The 21,157-nt window shown below is 40.8% G+C and overlaps 1 protein-coding gene across 1 annotated transcript; it reads left to right on the forward strand.

Annotated features, from left to right (window-relative positions):
* Window positions 1-781: 781 nt before the first annotated feature.
* Window positions 782-1,669, forward strand: LOC137245919 (trypsin 3A1-like). The gene has a single exon (XM_067777105.1). It carries the CDS (start codon window positions 782-784, stop codon window positions 1,667-1,669), a length of 888 nt encoding a protein of 295 aa, XP_067633206.1.
* The last annotated feature ends 19,488 nt before the right edge of the window (window positions 1,670-21,157 follow it).

A 21,157-nucleotide genomic window follows, 5' to 3' on the forward strand; every position in this document is an offset into this window, starting at 1 on the left:
ACTTAAACATTTTTTTGTAAATTATTTTATTTTCAAGTTTTTAGTCTTTAATTAATGCCTATTATTTCTCATTATATTTAGTTCATTTAGCTACTCATTATTACAAGGACTCTTTCCTGACAATTTGTTACAATCATAGTCCTCAATACATAATCCTTCCAGAGACTTTACTCGACCCAGCGCCGCGTATGCTTGTCCCTCCGCGAACTCCAAAGTATTTTGATGTCCCTTCCACCGGACGGTATGTAATATTTGTTCCAAATATGAGCCTAATCGGAGCACAAATACGATTTACGGCATGCCAAGTGTGAGCGCTGCCACGCCCATTTTCAAAAATTTCACCAAATTTCTAGTTTGCCTCACAAAGTCAATCAACTCTTCGCATAATGAACTATCGCATTTCTTAAATTTTTAGAAATTTTCGATATCGAAAAAGTTGGCGAAATTATCTTCGACTTCACCAATCTTTTTAACGCAGGGACGAACATGACCCAATAAAATTCTCTTTCGATGCGTTTGTATCATACAGTAGAACCGTTATCCAATCTAAGCTATAAAACTCTTACGTTCAAGTACCCGCTGGGTATAAAAACAATATTTTTGGATGCAGGTGTACGGGTTTCGCCCAACGTTAAGCCAGAAAGTAGAGCGATAAGAATTTCTTAAGAAGCAAAAGTGCGAGACAATATAAAAGAATGATAATTTTGCAAATACCTTATTCATATTACAAACAACAAACCAGCTAGTAACATATTGAATTAAAAGCTTTCCTTAAACAAAAATGACGCCGTTTTGGACTTTTTTAGCTGTAAATTTTTGTCAACATTTTATCAACTACGCTCACAATTCACCGGTGTCTGGGCAATCATTTACAAACACTGAGTCTCCAATTGCAAAGGCAGACTTCAAAGGTGAGCGAGCAGCACAAAACAATGATGACAGCTTCAACTACGATGGACGCATCGTCGGTGGTATGCCCACCTCCATTCTCAATTTTCCATATCAAGTGTCGCTGCAATACAAAGGCGAACATATTTGTGGCGGCGCCATCATACGTCCAAACGTCATCATCACAGCAGCTCACTGTGTTGAGAAATCGATGCAAGTGACTGCATTTAAAGTGCGTGCTGGTGCTACGCGACATTCGTTTGGCGGCCAGCTGCGTAACGTTGTACGTATCCTGAGGCATGAAGGTTACTCCCCCACCACCTACAACTACGATATTGCATTACTGCAACTTGAGCAATCGCTGATATATTCACAAATGGTGAAACCAATACAATTGGCTGCATCGCATGAAAGTTTATCCGCACAAACGACCCTATTGATCAGTGGTTGGGGTCTTACCAGCGAAACGGGCTATTTGCCAACGTTTCTGAATTACGTGGATGTAAAAGTGATACAACAAGAGATTTGCGTGCAGAATTTTAAATATGTTGTGCCCATTACTGAGGAAATGTTTTGTGCTGGATACAGTAATGGTGGTAAAGATGCGTGTCAGGGTGATTCAGGTGGTCCTTTAGTTGCGAACAAGCGAAGCATAGCAACGCTTTATGGCATTGTGTCTTGGGGTGTGGGTTGCGCCCAAAAGAAGTATCCTGGCGTTTATACTAACGTGTCGGCATTGCGGTCGTGGATTGATGGAAAGTTGGAGGATTTAAAGAGTTGAAATATAAGGAAGTTATTAGTGATATTTCTTTTTCTGCATAGCTAGTTCTGATAAATATAGTTTTAGTATATGTTGTATATTTAGTTGCAAGATAAAAACAATTAGTTTAGAAGAAACGCGTTTTATTTCAGATCTCTTTTTTTACCGACCCATGGTAATGACACAACACGGCTTATATATAGAAATCTCAATCTACTTCGCATTCCAATTCCAAAATTGTTGACTTGCTCATGACTTCAGCATTTTGTTAAGTTAAGACCCATGCTGAAAAATAGGACCATACCCAGGACAGTTTACTCGGTGTAGACTTGACTTCTTATTTAGTTGGAAAATTGTACCACTACATACCACCTTATGGAAATGTGTGTGATCAAATAAATCCAGGATGCAAGCCAAGATAAGCGGTTACGTTAAACACAGTGCATCTCCCATTTCCATTACCACTTAATTGGTTTCAAGTGACATTGAGAATGTTAAATCATGCAGTGGACCCGGACGGAGTAACCATGCCAACGCACTTTAGCAATTTTTGTCAAACTTTATCATTCTTGAAGAATGGAAATATGAAGGGTGGTGCCACTGCTAAACCTTGAGAAATAGAGCTTTTGATGTTCTACCATTCGAATAATTGGTTACTTGTTTAGCAAAAGCTGTTCAGTAAAATAATCGACGATCACTAATCAATTAGGTGTTTCATTCGATTGGCGACAGATTGGACTATTCGAATAGTTTTTTGTAATTTGTAATTAATTCTACCATTTGTTAAGACGTTGTGCATTTACAATTTGCTTTATTGACATCCTTAGGCACTAGAAAAGGAATTCCATACCCAGGTACGTTTCCGGAAACACATTTAATTTTGAATTGTCGGCTTGCCAGGCACCAGCATAGATTCAGAAAACTACATAGCATTACCACCGCTCTAAATGCCATTAGCGTCCAAACAAGTTATGGAGAAGCAAAAAAAACAAAAAGCTTTTGGCACAGTGAACTACTGAAAGACTACCCTTGCACACACACTTACAAGATGGACAGCGAATTACTTGAGTAGTTGAAGGGCAACGGTGCAATTTAGGAATGAAATATCCAAACTAAAAATAATTAAATAAAGGTGCCTCGGGTGGCATTTCCCATATTTTTTTAAACTTCTACATCTTGAAGCTTCCTGTCCCACCAGAAAGATTTATCATTGTTTCCGCAAATGAAGGATTATCTCTCTAAACGCTTGGTTTCCTCGGAAAGCGGTGCCGCTTTATGACGACCGCTAAAGAACGCCCGGTATACTCACCGTTTTCAGCGGCACCACTTTGCTGGAAACTATGAACACTTACGGCAGACGATCCACAAAATTTTATTTTCATTTTTCCCTTTTTTTTTAGTTTTTCCTATTATTTTTTTAACCGCACATACAAAAATAAAACATGTTAAAAAATTTTAATTCAAAAATGTTGTTTATTTTATAAATATTTGACAAAAGGTTCACCGGTTTGACAATAGCGGTGGCAAAAAACGGTGATGAACGAGTTTCTACCCTCATGACGACAGGGTTGTTTTATGCCCGGTCGCTATATTACGTTACGGTGAAATTCACCGTTTTCTTGGTTTACACATAATTACTTTTTCACTGCAACAATTTTGACATCATACTCTACCGCTATGTAACGGCCACTAAATAGCGGCACCGCTTTCGAGGAAACCAAGCCTTAACCCTTCCAGTTTTTCACATCGACCATGTCTATTGCAGTGGAAAATTATTTAAAAATTAGAACTCGTTGAAAGTTATTTTCACTAAATTTTTTCCACTAGTGGAAACAAAATTCTCCACTTGCACTAAATTTCGAGAAATGGTAGCAGCTATACTTTTTTTAGTGGTAGTGAATTTTTTTTAGAACGCTGTGCCCTACTATGCCTATTTTGATTTGTGGTGCTGAGCAGCAAAAATATCCTCAAGTCTCTCGCTAGCAGCACTTGGGCGAAAAGTAAAGAAACGCTCATAGCTACTCATAACAAGTAAGGAAGGCTAAGTTTGGGTGTAAAGGAACATTACATACTCAGTAGAGAGCTTTGGAGACAAAATAAGGGAAAATCACCATGTAGGAAAATGAACCTAGGGTAACCTTGGATGTGTTTGTACGACATCTGTATCAAATGGAAGATATTAAAGGGTATTTTAAAAGGGAGTGGGCCTTAGTTTTATAGGTGGATGCCTTTTCGAGATATCGCCATGAAGGTGGACCAGGCGTGACTCTAGAATTTGTTTGTACGATATGGGTATCAAATGAAACGTGTTAATGAGTATTTTAAAAGGGAGTGGGCCTTAGTTCTATTGGTGGACGCCTTTTCAAGATATCGCCATAAAGGTGGACCAGGAGTGACTCTAGAATTTGTTTCTACGATATGGGTATCAAATGAAACGTGTTAATGAGTATTTTAAAAGGGAGTGGGCCTTAGTTCTATTGGTGGACGCCTTTTCAAGATATCGCCATAAAGGTGGACCAGGAGTGACTCTAGAATTTGTTTCTACGATATGGGTATCAAATGAAACGTGTTAATGGGTATTTTAAAAGGGAGTGGGCCTTAGTTCTACAGGTGGACGCCATTTCAGGATAACGCCATAAAGGTGGACCAGGGCTGACTCTAGAATTTGTTTCTACGATATGGGTATGAAATGAAAGGTGTAATGAGTATTTTAAAGGGGAGTGGGCCTTAGTTTTATAGGTGGACGCCTTTTCGAGATATCGCCATGAAGGTGGACCAGGGCTGACTCTAGAATTTGTTTGTACGATATGGGTATCAAATGAAAGGTGTTAATGAGTGTTTTAAAAGGGAGTGGGCCATAGTTCTATTGGTGGACGCCTTTTCAAGATATCGCCATAAAGGTGGACCAGGAGTGACTCTAGAATTTGTTTCTACGATATGGGTATCAAATGAAACGTGTTAATGAGTATTTTAAAAGGGAGTGGGCCTTAGTTCTACAGCTGGACGCCATTTCAGGATATCGCCATAAAGGTGGACCAGGGCTGACTCTAGAATTTGTTTGTACGATATGGGTATCAAATGAAAGGTGTTAATGAGTATTTTAAAAGGGAGTGGGCCTTAGTTCTATTGGTGGACGCCTTTTCAAGATATCGCCATAAAGGTGGACCAGGAGTGACTCTAGAATTTGTTTCTACGATACGGGTATCAAATGAAACGTGTTAATGAGTATTTTAAAAGGGAGTGGGCCTTAGTTCTACAGGTGGACGCCATTTCAGGATAACGCCATAAAGGTGGACCAGGGCTGACTCTAGAATTTGCTTCTACGATATGGGTATGAAATGAAAGGTGTAATGAGTATTTTAAAGGGGAGTGGGCCTTAGTTTTATAGGTGGACGCCTTTTCGAGATATCGCCATGAAGGTGGACCAGGCGTGAATCTAGAATTTGTTTCTACGATATGGGTATCAAATGAAACGTGTTAATGAGTATTTTAAAAGGGAGTGGGCCTTAGTTCTACAGGTGGACGCCATTTCAGGATAACGCCATAAAGGTGGACCAGGGCTGACTCTAGAATTTGTTTTTACGATATGGGTATGAAATGAAAGGTGTAATGAGTATTTTAAAGGGGAGTGGGCCTTAGTTTTATAGGTGGACGCCTTTTCAAAATATCGCCATGAAGGTGGACCAGGGCTGACTCTAGAATTTGTTTGTACGATATGGGTATCAAATGAAAGGTGTTAATGAGTATTTTAAAAGGGAGTGGGCCATAGTTCTATTGGTGGACGCCTTTTCAAGATATCGCCATAAAGGTGGACCAGGAGTGATTCTAGAATTTGTTTCTACGATATGGGTATCAAATGAAACGTGTTAATGAGTATTTTAAAAGGGAGTGGGCCTTAGTTCTACAGCTGGACGCCATTTCAGGATATCGCCATAAAGGTGGACCAGGGCTGACTCTAGAATTTGTTTGTACGATATGGGTATCAACTGAAAGGTGTTAATGAGTATTTTAAAAGGGAGTGGGCCATAGTTCTATTGGTGGACGCCTTTTCAAGATATCGCCATAAAGGTGGACCAGGAGTGATTCTAGAATTTGTTTCTACGATATGGGTATCAAATGAAACGTGTTAATGAGTATTTTAAAAGGGAGTGGGCCTTAGTTCTACAGGTGGACGCCATTTCAGGATAACGCCATAAAGGTGGACCAGGGCTGACTCTAGAATTTGTTTTTACGATATGGGTATGAAATGAAAGGTGTAATGAGTATTTTAAAGGGGAGTGGGCCTTAGTTTTATAGGTGGACGCCTTTTCAAAATATCGCCATGAAGGTGGACCAGGGCTGACTCTAGAATTTGTTTGTACGATATGGGTATCAAATGAAAGGTGTTAATGAGTATTTTAAAAGGGAGTGGGCCATAGTTCTATTGGTGGACGCCTTTTCAAGATATCGCCATAAAGGTGGACCAGGAGTGATTCTAGAATTTGTTTCTACGATATGGGTATCAAATGAAACGTGTTAATGAGTATTTTAAAAGGGAGTGGGCCTTAGTTCTACAGCTGGACGCCATTTCAGGATATCGCCATAAAGGTGGACCAGGGCTGACTCTAGAATTTGTTTGTACGATATGGGTATCAAATGAAAAGTGTTAATGAGTATTTTAAAAGGGAGTGGGCCTTAGTTCTACAGGTGGACGCCATTTCAGGATAACGCCATAAAGGTGGACCAGGGCAGACTCTAGAATTTGTTTCTACGATATGGGTATGAAATGAAAGGTGTAATGAGTATTTTAAAGGGGAGTGGGCCTTAGTTTTATAGGTGGACGCCTTTTCGAGATATCGCCATGAAGGTGGACCAGACGTGAATCTAGAATTTGTTTGTACGATATGGCTATCAAATGAAAGGTGTTAATGAGTATTTTAAAAGGGAGTGGGCCTTAGTTCTACAGGTGGACGCCATTTCAGGATAACGCCATAAAGGTGGACCAGGGCAGACTCTAGAATTTGTTTCTACGATATGGGTATGAAATGAAAGGTGTAATGAGTATTTTAAAGGGGAGTGGGCCTTAGTTTTATAGGTGGACGCCTTTTCGAGATATCGCCATAAAGGTGGACCAGGAGTGACTCTAGAATTTGTTTCTACGATACGGGTATCAAATGAAACGTGTTAATGAGTATTTTAAAAGGGAGTGGGCCTTAGTTCTACAGGTGGACGCCATTTCAGGATAACGCCATAAAGGTGGACCAGGGCAGACTCTAGAATTTGTTTCTACGATATGGGTATGAAATGAAAGGTGTAATGAGTATTTTAAAGGGGAGTGGGCCTTAGTTTTATAGGTGGACGCCTTTTCGAGATATCGCCATGAAGGTGGACCAGACGTGAATCTAGAATTTGTTTGTACGATATGGCTATCAAATGAAAGGTGTTAATGAGTATTTTAAAAGGGAGTGGGCCTTAGTTCTATTGGTGGACGTCTTTTCAAGATATCGCCATAAAGGTGGACCAGGAGTGACTCTAGAATTTGTTTCTACGATATGGGTATCAAATGAAACGTGTTAATGAGTATTTTAAAAGGGAGTGGGCCTTAGTTCTACAGGTGGACGCCATTTCAGGATAACGCCATAAAGGTGGACCAGGGCTGACTCTAGAATTTGTTTCTACGATATGGGTATGAAATGAAAGGTGTAATGAGTATTTTAAAGGGGAGTGGGCCTTAGTTTCATAGGTGGACGCCTTTTCGAGATATCGCCATGAAGGTGGACCAGGCGTGACTCTAGAATTTGTTTGTACGATATAGGTATCAAATGAAAGGTGTTAATGAGTATTTTAAAAGGGAGTGGGCCTTAGTTCTATTGGTGGACGCCTTTTCAAGATATCGCCATAAAGGTGGACCAGGAGTGACTCTAGAATTTGTTTCTACGATATGGGTATCAAATGAAAGGTGTTAATGAGTATTTTAAAAGGGAGTGGGCCTTAGTTCTACAGGTGGACGCCATTTCAGGATAACGCCATAAAGGTGGACCAGGGCTGACTCTAGAATTTGTTTCTACGATATGGGTATGAAATGAAAGGTGTAATGAGTATTTTAAAGGGGAGTGGGCCTTAGTTTCATAGGTGGACGCCTTTTCGAGATATCGCCATGAAGGTGGACCAGGCGTGACTCTAGAATTTGTTTGTACGATATAGGTATCAAATGAAAGGTGTTAATAAGTATTTTAAAAGGGAGTGGGCCTTAGTTCTATTGGTGGACGCCTTTTCAAGATATCGCCATAAAGGTGGACCAGGAGTGACTCTAGCATTTGTTTCTACGATATGGGTATCAAATGAAACGTGTTAATGAGTATTTTAAAAGGGAGTGGGCCTTAGTTCTACAGGTGGACGCCATTTCAGGATAACGCCATAAAGGTGGATCAGGGCTGACTCTAGAATTTGTTTCTACGATATGGGTATCAAATGAAACGTGTTAATGAGTATTTTAAAAGGGAGTGGGCCTTAGTTCTACAGGTGGACGCCATTTCAGGATAACGCCATAAAGGTGGACCAGGGCTGACTCTAGAATTTGTTTCTACGATATGGGTATGAAATGAAAGGTGTAATGAGTATTTTAAAGGGGAGTGGGCCTTAGTTTCATAGGTGGACGCCTTTTCGAGATATCGCCATGAAGGTGGACCAGGCGTGACTCTAGAATTTGTTTGTACGATATAGGTATCAAATGAAAGGTGTTAATGAGTATTTTAAAAGGGAGTGGGCCTTAGTTCTACAGGTGGACGCCATTTCAGGATAACGCCATAAAGGTGGACCAGGGCTGACTCTAGAATTTGTTTTTACGATATGGGTATGAAATGAAAGGTGTAATGAGTATTTTAAAGGGGAGTGGGCCTTAGTTTTATAGGTGGACGCCTTTTCAAAATATCGCCATGAAGGTGGACCAGGGCTGACTCTAGAATTTGTTTGTACGATATGGGTATCAAATGAAAGGTGTTAATGAGTATTTTAAAAGGGAGTGGGCCATAGTTTTATTGGTGGACGCCTTTTCAAGATATCGCCATAAAGGTGGACCAGGAGTGATTCTAGAACTTGTTTCTACGATATGGGTATCAAATGAAACGTGTTAATGAGTATTTTAAAAGGGAGTGGGCCTTAGTTCTACAGCTGGACGCCATTTCAGGATATCGCCATAAAGGTGGACCAGGGCTGACTCTAGAATTTGTTTGTACGATATGGGTATCAAATGAAAGGTGTTAATGAGTATTTTAAAAGGGAGTGGGCCATAGTTCTATTGGTGGACGCCTTTTCAAGATATCGCCATAAAGGTGGACCAGGAGTGATTCTAGAATTTGTTTCTACGATATGGGTATCAAATGAAACGTGTTAATGAGTATTTTAAAAGGGAGTGGGCCTTAGTTCTACAGGTGGACGCCATTTCAGGATAACGCCATAAAGGTGGACCAGGGCTGACTCTAGAATTTGTTTTTACGATATGGGTATGAAATGAAAGGTGTAATGAGTATTTTAAAGGGGAGTGGGCCTTAGTTTTATAGGTGGACGCCTTTTCAAAATATCGCCAAGAAGGTGGACCAGGGCTGACTCTAGAATTTGTTTGTACGATATGGGTATCAAATGAAAGGTGTTAATGAGTATTTTAAAAGGGAGTGGGCCATAGTTCTATTGGTGGACGCCTTTTCAAGATATCGCCATAAAGGTGGACCAGGAGTGATTCTAGAATTTGTTTCTACGATATGGGTATCAAATGAAACGTGTTAATGAGTATTTTAAAAGGGAGTGGGCCTTAGTTCTACAGCTGGACGCCATTTCAGGATATCGCCATAAAGGTGGACCAGGGCTGACTCTAGAATTTGTTTGTACGATATGGGTATCAAATGAAAAGTGTTAATGAGTATTTTAAAAGGGAGTGGGCCTTAGTTTTATTGGTGGACGCCTTTTCAAGATATCGCCATAAAGGTGGACCAGGAGTGACTCTAGAATTTGTTTCTACGATACGGGTATCAAATGAAACGTGTTAATGAGTATTTTAAAAGGGAGTGGGCCTTAGTTCTACAGCTGGACGCCATTTCAGGATAACGCCATAAAGGTGGACCAGGGCAGACTCTAGAATTTGTTTCTACGATATGGGTATGAAATGAAAGGTGTAATGAGTATTTTAAAGGGGAGTGGGCCTTAGTTTTATAGGTGGACGCCTTTTCGAGATATCGCCATGAAGGTGGACCAGACGTGAATCTAGAATTTGTTTGTACGATATGGCTATCAAATGAAAGGTGTTAATGAGTATTTTAAAAGGGAGTGGGCCTTAGTTCTATTGGTGGACGCCTTTTCAAGATATCGCCATAAAGGTGGACCAGGAGTGACTCTAGAATTTGTTTCTACGATATGGGTATCAAATGAAACGTGTTAATGAGTATTTTAAAAGGGAGTGGGCCTTAGTTCTACAGGTGGACGCCATTTCAGGATAACGCCATAAAGGTGGACCAGGGCTGACTCTAGAATTTGTTTCTACGATATGGGTATGAAATGAAAGGTGTAATGAGTATTTTAAAGGGGAGTGGGCCTTAGTTTCATAGGTGGACGCCTTTTCGAGATATCGCCATGAAGGTGGACCAGGCGTGACTCTAGAATTTGTTTGTACGATATAGGTATCAAATGAAAGGTGTTAATAAGTATTTTAAAAGGGAGTGGGCCTTAGTTCTATTGGTGGACGCCTTTTCAAGATATCGCCATAAAGGTGGACCAGGAGTGACTCTAGAATTTGTTTCTACGATATGGGTATCAAATGAAACGTGTTAATGAGTATTTTAAAAGGGAGTGGGCCTTAGTTCTACAGGTGGACGCCATTTCAGGATAACGCCATAAAGGTGGATCAGGGCTGACTCTAGAATTTGTTTCTACGATATGGGTAACAAATGAAACGTGTTAATGAGTATTTTAAAAGGGAGTGGGCCTTAGTTCTACAGGTGGACGCCATTTCAGGATAACGCCATAAAGGTGGACCAGGGCTGACTCTAGAATTTGTTTCTACGATATGGGTATGAAATGAAAGGTGTAATGAGTATTTTAAAGGGGAGTGGGCCTTAGTTTCATAGGTGGACGCCTTTTCGAGATATCGCCATGAAGGTGGACCAGGCGTGACTCTAGAATTTGTTTGTACGATATAGGTATCAAATGAAAGGTGTTAATGAGTATTTTAAAAGGGAGTGGGCCTTAGTTCTACAGGTGGACGCCATTTCAGGATAACGCCATAAAGGTGGACCAGGGCTGACTCTAGAATTTGTTTCTACGATATGGGTATGAAATGAAAGGTGTAATGAGTATTTTAAAGGGGAGTGGGCCTTAGTTTCATAGGTGGACGCCTTTTCAAGATATCGCCATGAAGGTGGACCAGGCGTGACTCTAGAATTTGTTTGTACGATATAGGTATCAAATGAAAGGTGTTAATGAGTATTTTAAAAGGGAGTGGGCCTTAGTTCTACAGGTGGACGCCATTTCAGGATAACGCCATAAAGGTGGACCAGGGCTGACTCTAGAATTTGTTTCTACGATATGGGTATGAAATGAAAGGTGTAATGAGTATTTTAAAGGGGAGTGGGCCTTAGTTTCATAGGTGGACGCCTTTTCGAGATATCGCCATGAAGGTGGACCAGGCGTGACTCTAGAATTTGTTTGTACGATATAGGTATCAAATGAAAGGTGTTAATGAGTATTTTAAAAGGGAGTGGGCCTTAGTTCTATTGGTGGACGCCTTTTCAAGATATCGCCATAAAGGTGGACCAGGAGTGACTCTAGAATTTGTTTCTACGATACGGGTATCAAATGAAAGGTGTTAATGAGTATTTTAAAAGGGAGTGGGCCTTAGTTCTACAGGTGGACGCCATTTCAGGATATCGCCATAAAGGTGGACCAGGGCTGACTCTAGAATTTGTTTGTACGATATGGGTATCAAATGAAAGGTGTTAATGAGTATTTTAAAAGGGAGTGGGCCTTAGTTCTATTGGTGGACGCCTTTTCAAGATATCGCCATAAAGGTGGACCAGGAGTGTCTCTAGAATTTGTTTCTACGATACGGGTATCAAATGAAACGTGTTAATGAGTATTTTAAAAGGGAGTGGGCCTTAGTTCTACAGGTGGACGCCATTTCAGGATAACGCCATAAAGGTGGACCAGGGCTGACTCTAGAATTTGCTTCTACGATATGGGTATGAAATGAAAGGTGTAATGAGTATTTTAAAGGGGAGTGGGCCTTAGTTTTATAGGTGGACGCCTTTTCGAGATATCGCCATGAAGGTGGACCAGGCGTGAATCTAGAATTTGTTTCTACGATATGGGTATCAAATGAAACGTGTTAATGAGTATTTTAAAAGGGAGTGGGCCTTAGTTCTACAGGTGGACGCCATTTCAGGATAACGCCATAAAGGTGGACCAGGGCTGACTCTAGAATTTGTTTTTACGATATGGGTATGAAATGAAAGGTGTAATGAGTATTTTAAAGGGGAGTGGGCCTTAGTTTTATAGGTGGACGCCTTTTCAAAATATCGCCATGAAGGTGGACCAGGGCTGACTCTAGAATTTGTTTGTACGATATGGGTATCAAATGAAAGGTGTTAATGAGTATTTTAAAAGGGAGTGGGCCATAGTTTTATTGGTGGACGCCTTTTCAAGATATCGCCATAAAGGTGGACCAGGAGTGATTCTAGAACTTGTTTCTACGATATGGGTATCAAATGAAACGTGTTAATGAGTATTTTAAAAGGGAGTGGGCCTTAGTTCTACAGCTGGACGCCATTTCAGGATATCGCCATAAAGGTGGACCAGGGCTGACTCTAGAATTTGTTTGTACGATATGGGTATCAAATGAAAGGTGTTAATGAGTATTTTAAAAGGGAGTGGGCCATAGTTCTATTGGTGGACGCCTTTTCAAGATATCGCCATAAAGGTGGACCAGGAGTGATTCTAGAATTTGTTTCTACGATATGGGTATCAAATGAAACGTGTTAATGAGTATTTTAAAAGGGAGTGGGCCTTAGTTCTACAGGTGGACGCCATTTCAGGATAACGCCATAAAGGTGGACCAGGGCTGACTCTAGAATTTGTTTTTACGATATGGGTATGAAATGAAAGGTGTAATGAGTATTTTAAAGGGGAGTGGGCCTTAGTTTTATAGGTGGACGCCTTTTCAAAATATCGCCATGAAGGTGGACCAGGGCTGACTCTAGAATTTGTTTGTACGATATGGGTATCAAATGAAAGGTGTTAATGAGTATTTTAAAAGGGAGTGGGCCATAGTTCTATTGGTGGACGCCTTTTCAAGATATCGCCATAAAGGTGGACCAGGAGTGATTCTAGAATTTGTTTCTACGATATGGGTATCAAATGAAACGTGTTAATGAGTATTTTAAAAGGGAGTGGGCCTTAGTTCTACAGCTGGACGCCATTTCAGGATATCGCCATAAAGGTGGACCAGGGCTGACTCTAGAATTTGTTTGTACGATATGGGTATCAAATGAAAAGTGTTAATGAGTATTTTAAAAGGGAGTGGGCCTTAGTTTTATTGGTGGACGCCTTTTCAAGATATCGCCATAAAGGTGGACCAGGAGTGACTCTAGAATTTGTTTCTACGATACGGGTATCAAATGAAACGTGTTAATGAGTATTTTAAAAGGGAGTGGGCCTTAGTTCTACAGGTGGACGCCATTTCAGGATAACGCCTTAAAGGTGGACCAGGGCAGACTCTAGAATTTGTTTCTACGATATGGGTATGAAATGAAAGGTGTAATGAGTATTTTAAAGGGGAGTGGGCCTTAGTTTTATAGGTGGACGCCTTTTCGAGATATCGCCATGAAGGTGGACCAGACGTGAATCTAGAATTTGTTTGTACGATATGGCTATCAAATGAAAGGTGTTAATGAGTATTTTAAAAGGGAGTGGGCCTTAGTTCTATTGGTGGACGCCTTTTCAAGATATCGCCATAAAGGTGGACCAGGAGTGACTCTAGAATTTGTTTCTACGATATGGGTATCAAATGAAACGTGTTAATGAGTATTTTAAAAGGGAGTGGGCCTTAGTTCTACAGGTGGACGCCATTTCAGGATAACGCCATAAAGGTGGACCAGGGCTGACTCTAGAATTTGTTTCTACGATATGGGTATGAAATGAAAGGTGTAATGAGTATTTTAAAGGGGAGTGGGCCTTAGTTTCATAGGTGGACGCCTTTTCGAGATATCGCCATGAAGGTGGACCAGGCGTGACTCTAGAATTTGTTTGTACGATATAGGTATCAAATGAAAGGTGTTAATGAGTATTTTAAAAGGGAGTGGGCCTTAGTTCTATTGGTGGACGCCTTTTCAAGATATCGCCATAAAGGTGGACCAGGAGTGACTCTAGAATTTGTTTCTACGATATGGGTATCAAATGAAAGGTGTTAATGAGTATTTTAAAAGGGAGTGGGCCTTAGTTCTACAGGTGGACGCCATTTCAGGATAACGCCATAAAGGTGGACCAGGGCTGACTCTAGAATTTGTTTCTACGATATGGGTATGAAATGAAAGGTGTAATGAGTATTTTAAAGGGGAGTGGGCCTTAGTTTCATAGGTGGACGCCTTTTCGAGATATCGCCATGAAGGTGGACCAGGCGTGACTCTAGAATTTGTTTGTACGATATGGGTATCAAATGAAACGTGTTAATAAGTATTTTAAAAGGGAGTGGGCCTTAGTTCTATTGGTGGACGCCTTTTCAAGATATCGCCATAAAGGTGGACCAGGAGTGACTCTAGAATTTGTTTCTACGATATGGGTATCAAATGAAACGTGTTAATGAGTATTTTAAAAGGGAGTGGGCCTTAGTTCTACAGGTGGACGCCATTTCAGGATAACGCCATAAAGGTGGACCAGGGCTGACTCTAGAATTTGTTTCTACGATATGGGTATGAAATGAAAGGTGTAATGAGTATTTTAAAGGGGAGTGGGTCTTAGTTTCATAGGTGGACGCCTTTTCGAGATATCGCCATGAAGGTGGACCAGGCGTGACTCTAGAATTTGTTTGTACGATATGGGTATCAAATGAAAGGTGTTAATAAGTATTTTAAAAGGGAGTGGGCCTTAGTTCTATTGGTGGACGCCTTTTCAAGATATCGCCATAAAGGTGGACCAGGAGTGACTCTAGAATTTGTTTCTACGATATGGGTATCAAATGAAACGTGTTAATGAGTATTTTAAAAGGGAGTGGGCCTTAGTTCTATTGGTGGACGCCTTTTCAAGATATCGCCATAAAGGTGGACCAGGAGTGACTCTAGAATTTGTTTCTACGATATGGGTATCAAATGAAAGGTGTTAATGAGTATTTTAAAAGGGAGTGGGCCTTAGTTCTACAGGTGGACGCCATTTCAGGATAACGCCATAAAGGTGGACCAGGGCTGACTCTAGAATTTGTTTCTACGATATGGGTATGAAATGAAAGGTGTAATGAGTATTTTAAAGGGGAGTGGGCCTTAGTTTCATAGGTGGACGCCTTTTCGAGATATCGCCATGAAGGTGGACCAGGCGTGACTCTAGAATTTGTTTGTACGATATGGGTATCAAATGAAACGTGTTAATAAGTATTTTAAAAGGGAGTGGGCCTTAGTTCTATTGGTGGACGCCTTTTCAAGATATCGCCATAAAGGTGGACCAGGAGTGACTCTAGAATTTGTTTCTACGATATGGGTATCAAATGAAAGGTGTTAATGAGTATTTTAAAAGGGAGTGGGCCTTAGTTCTACAGGTGGACGCCATTTCAGGATAACGCCATAAAGGTGCACCAGGGCTGACTCTAGAATTTGTTTCTACGATATGGGTATGAAATGAAAGGTGTAATGAGTATTTTAAAGGGGAGTGGGCCTTAGTTTCATAGGTGGACGCCTTTTCGAGATATCGCCATGAAGGTGGACCAGGCGTGACTCTAGAATTTGTTTGTACGATATGGGTATCAAATGAAAGGTGTTAATAAGTATTTTAAAAGGGAGTGGGCCTTAGTTCTATTGGTGGACGCCTTTTCAAGATATCGCCATAAAGGTGGACCAGGAGTGACTCTAGAATTTGTTTCTACGATATGGGTATCAAATGAAACGTGTTAATGAGTATTTTAAAAGGGAGTGGGCCTTAGTTCTACAGGTGGACGCCATTTCAGGATAACGCCATAAAGGTGGACCAGGGCTGACTCTAGAATTTGTTTCTACGATATGGGTATGAAATGAAAGGTGTAATGAGTATTTTAAAGGGGAGTGGGCCTTAGTTTTATAGGTGGACGCCTTTTCGAGATATCGCCATGAAGGTGGACCACGCGTGACTCTAGAATTTGTTTGTACGATATAGGTATCAAATGAAAGGTGTTAATGAGTATTTTAAAAGGGAGTGGGCCTTAGTTCTATTGGTGGACGCCTTTTCAAGATATCGCCATAAAGGTGGACCAGGAGTGACTCTAGAATTTGTTTCTACGATATGGGTATCAAATGAAACGTGTTAATGAGTATTTTAAAAGGGAGTGGGCCTTAGTTCTACAGGTGGACGCCATTTCAGGATAACGCCATAAAGGTGGATCAGGGCTGACTCTAGAATTTGTTTCTACGATATGGGTATGAAATGAAAGGTGTAATGAGTATTTTAAAGGGGAGTGGGCCTTAGTTTTATAGGTGGACGCCTTTTCGAGATATCGCCATGAAGGTGGACCAGGCGTGAATCTAGAATTTGTTTCTACGATATAGGTATCAAATGAAAGGTGTTAATGAGTATTTTAAAAGGGAGTGGGCCTTAGTTCTATTGGTGGACGCCTTTTCAAGATATCGCCATAAAGGTGGACCATGGGTGACTCTAGAATTTGTTTGTACGATATGGGTATCAAATGAAAGGTGTTAATGAGTATTTTAAAAGGGAGTGGGCCTTAGTTCTATAGGTGGACACCTTTTCGAGATATCGCCATAAAGGTGGACCAGGGGGACTCTAGAATTTGTTTGTACGATATGGGTATCAAATTAAAGGTGTTAATAAGTATTTTAAAAGGTAGTGGGCCTTAGTTCTATAGGTGGACGCCTTTTCGAGATATCGCCATAAAGGTGGACCACGGGTGACTCTAGAATTTGTTTGTACGATATGGGTATCAAATGAAAGGTGTTAATGAGTATTTTAAAAGGGAGTGGGCCTTAGTTCTATAGGTGGACGCCATTTCAGGATAACGCCATAAAGGTGGACCAGGGCTGACTCTAGAATTTGTTTCTACGATATGGGTATGAAATGAAAGGTGTAATGAGTATTTTAAAGGGATGTGGGCCTTAGTTTTATAGGTGGACGCCTTTTCGAGATAGCGCCATGAAGGTGGACCAGGCGTGACTCTAGAATTTGTTTCTACGATATGGGTATCAAATGAAACGTGTTAATGAGTATTTTAAAAGGGAGTGGGCCTTACTTCTACAGGTGGACGCCATTTCAGGATAACGCCATAAAGGTGGACCAGGGCTGACTCTAGAATTTGTTTCTACGATATGGGTATGAAATGAAAGGTGTAATGAGTATTTTAAAGGGATGTGGGCCTTAGTTTTATAGGTGGACGCCTTTTCGAGATAGCGCCATGAAGGTGGACCAGGCGTGACTCTAGAATTTGTTTGTACGATATGGGCATCAAATGAAAGGTGTTAATGAGTATTTTAAAAGGGAGTGGGCCTTAGTTCTATTGGTGGACGCCTTTTCAAGATATCGCCATAAAGGTGGACCAGGAGTGACTCTAGAATTTGTTTCTACGATATGGGTATGAAATGAATGGTGTAATGAGTATTTTAAAGGGATGTGGGCCTTAGTTTTATAGGTGGACGCCTTTTCGAGATAGCGCCATGAAGGTGGACCAGGCGTGACTCTAGAATTTGTTTGTACGATATGGGTATCAAATGAAAGGTGTTAATGAGTATTTTAAAAGGGAGTGGGCCTTAGTTCTATAGGTGGACGCCATTTCAGGATAACGCCATAAAGGTGGACCAGGGCTGACTCTAGAATTTGTTTCTACGATATGGGTATGAAATGAAAGGTGTAATGAGTATTTTAAAGGGATGTGGGCCTTAGTTTTATAGGTGGACGCCTTTTCGAGATAGCGCCATGAAGGTGGACCAGGCGTGACTCTAGAATTTGTTTGTACGATATGGGCATCAAATGAAAGGTGTTAATGAGTATTTTAAAAGGGAGTGGGCCTTAGTTCTATTGGTGGACGCCTTTTCAAGATATCGCCATAAAGGTGGACCAGGAGTGACTCTAGAATTTGTTTCTACGATATGGGTATCAAATGAAACGTGTAAATGAGTATTTTAAAAGGGAGTGGGCCTTAGTTCTACAGGTGGACGCCATTTCAGGATAACGCCATAAAGGTGGACCAGGGCTGACTCTAGAATTTGTTTCTAGGATAGGGGTATGAAATGAAAGGTGTAATGAGTATTTTAAAGGGGAGTGGGCCTTAGTTTTATAGGTGGACGCCTTTTCGAGATATCGCCATGAAGGTGGACCAGGCGTGACTCTAGAATTTGTTTGTACGATATGGCTATCAAATGAAAGGTGTTAATGAGTGTTTTAAAAGGGAGTGGGCCTTAGTTCTATAGGTGGGCGCCTTTTCGAGATATCGCCATAAAGGTGGACCATGGGTGACTCTAGAATTTGTTTGTACGATATGGGTATCAAATGAAAGGTGTTAATGAGTATTTTAAAAGGGAGTGGGCCTTAGTTCTATAGGTGTACACCTTTTCGAGATATCGCCATAAAGGTGGACCAGGGGGACTCTAGAATTTGTTTGTACGATATGGGTATCAAATTAAAGGTGTTAATAAGTATTTTAAAAGGTAGTGGGCCTTAGTTCTATAGGTGGACGCCTTTTCGAGATATCGCCATAAAGGTGGACCACGGGTGACTCTAGAATTTGTTTGTACGATATGGGTATCAAATGAAAGGTGTTAATGAGTATTTTAAAAGGGAGTGGGCCTTAGTTCTATAGGTGGACACCTTTTCGAGATATCGCCATAAAGGTGGACCAGGGGTGACTCTAGAATTTGTTTGTACGATATGGGTATCAAATTAAAGGTGTTTACAAGTATTTTAAAAGGTAGTGGGCCTTAGTTCTCTAGGTGGACGCTTTTTCGAGATATCGCCATAAAGGTGGACCAGGGGTGACTCTAGAATTTGTTTGTACGATATGGGTATCAAATGAAAGGTGTTAATGAGTATTTTAAAAGGGAGTGGGCCTTAGTTCTATTGGTGGTTTTCAAGATATCGCCATAAAGGTGGACCAGGAGTGACTCTATAATTTGTTTCTACGATATGGGTATCAAATGAAAGGTGTTAATGAGTATTTTAAAAGGGAGTGGGCCATAGTTCTATTGGTGGAAGCCTTTTGAAGATATCGCCATAAAGGTGGACCAGGGGTGACTCTAGAATTTGTTTGTACGATATGGGTATCAAATGAAACGTGTTAATGAGTATTTTAAAAGGGAGTGGGCCTTAGTTCTACAGGTGGACGCCATTTCAGGATAACGCCATAAAGGTGGACCAGGGCTGACTCTAGAATTTGTTTCTACGATATGGGTATGAAATGAAAGGTGTAATGAGTATTTTAAAGGGGAGTGGGCCTTAGTTTTATAGGTGGACGCCTTTTCGAGATATCGCCATGAAGGTGGACCAGGCGTGACTCTAGAATTTGTTTGTACGATATAGGTATCAAATGAAAGGTGTTAATGAGTATTTTAAAAGGGAGTGGGCCTTAGTTCTATTGGTGGACGCCTTTTCAAGATATCGCCATAAAGGTGGACCAGGAGTGACTCTAGAATTTGTTTCTACGATATGGGTATCAAATGAAAGGTGTTAATGAGTATTTTAAAAGGAGTGGGCCTTAGTTCTATAGGTGGACGCCATTTCAGGATAACGCCATAAAGGTGGATCAGGGCTGACTCTAGAATTTGTTTCTACGATATGGGTATGAAATGAAAGGTGTAATGAGTATTTTAAAGGGGAGTGGGCCTTAGTTTTATAGGTGGACGCCTTTTCGAGATATCGCCATGAAGGTGGACCAGGCGTGAATCTAGAATTTGTTTCTACGATATAGGTATCAAATGAAAGGTGTTAATGAGTATTTTAAAAGGGAGTGGGCCTTAGTTCTATTGGTGGACGCCTTTTCAAGATATCGCCATAAAGGTGGACCATGGGTGACTCTAGAATTTGTTTGTACGATATGGGTATCAAATGAAAGGTGTTAATGAGTATTTTAAAAGGGAGTGGGCCTTAGTTCTATAGGTGGACACCTTTTCGAGATATCGCCATAAAGGTGGACCAGGGGGACTCTAGAATTTGTTTGTACGATATGGGTATCAAATTAAAGGTGTTAATAAGTATTTTAAAAGGTAGTGGGCCTTAGTTCTATAGGTGGACGCCTTTTCGAGATATCGCCATAAAGGTGGACCACGGGTGACTCTAGAATTTGTTTGTACGATATGGGTATCAAATGAAAGGTGTTAATGAGTATTTTAAAAGGGAGTGGGCCTTAGTTCTATAGGTGGACGCCATTTCAGGATAACGCCATAAAGGTGGACCAGGGCTGACTCTAGAATTTGTTTCTACGATATGGGTATGAAATGAAAGGTGTAATGAGTATTTTAAAGGGATGTGGGCCTTAGTTTTATAGGTGGACGCCTTTTCGAGATAGCGCCATGAAGGTGGACCAGGCGTGACTCTAGAATTTGTTTCTACGATATGGGTATCAAATGAAACGTGTTAATGAGTATTTTAAAAGGGAGTGGGCCTTACTTCTACAGGTGGACGCCATTTCAGGATAACGCCATAAAGGTGGACCAGGGCTGACTCTAGAATTTGTTTCTACGATATGGGTATGAAATGAAAGGTGTAATGAGTATTTTAAAGGGATGTGGGCCTTAGTTTTATAGGTGGACGCCTTTTCGAGATAGCGCCATGAAGGTGGACCAGGCGTGACTCTAGAATTTGTTTGTACGATATGGGCATCAAATGAAAGGTGTTAATGAGTATTTTAAAAGGGAGTGGGCCTTAGTTCTATTGGTGGACGCCTTTTCAAGATATCGCCATAAAGGTGGACCAGGAGTGACTCTAGAATTTGTTTCTACGATATGGGTATCAAATGAAACGTGTAAATGAGTATTTTAAAAGGGAGTGGGCCTTAGTTCTACAGGTGGATGCCATTTCAGGATAACGCCATAAAGGTGGACCAGGGCTGACTCTAGAATTTGTTTCTAGGATATGGGTATGAAATGAAAGGTGTAATGAGTATTTTAAAGGGGAGTGGGCCTTAGTTTTATAGGTGGACGCCTTTTCGAGATATCGCCATGAAGGTGGACCAGGCGTGACTCTAGAATTTGTTTGTACGATATGGGTATCAAATGAAAGGTGTTAATGAGTATTTTAAAAGGGAGTGGGCCTTAGTTCTATTGGTGGTTTTCAAGATATCGCCATAAAGGTGGACCAGGAGTGACTCTA

The sequence above is a fragment of the Eurosta solidaginis genome, chromosome 3 (genome assembly GCF_040869045.1).
Source record: "Eurosta solidaginis isolate ZX-2024a chromosome 3, ASM4086904v1, whole genome shotgun sequence".
Lineage (NCBI taxonomy): Eukaryota > Metazoa > Arthropoda > Insecta > Diptera > Tephritidae > Eurosta > Eurosta solidaginis.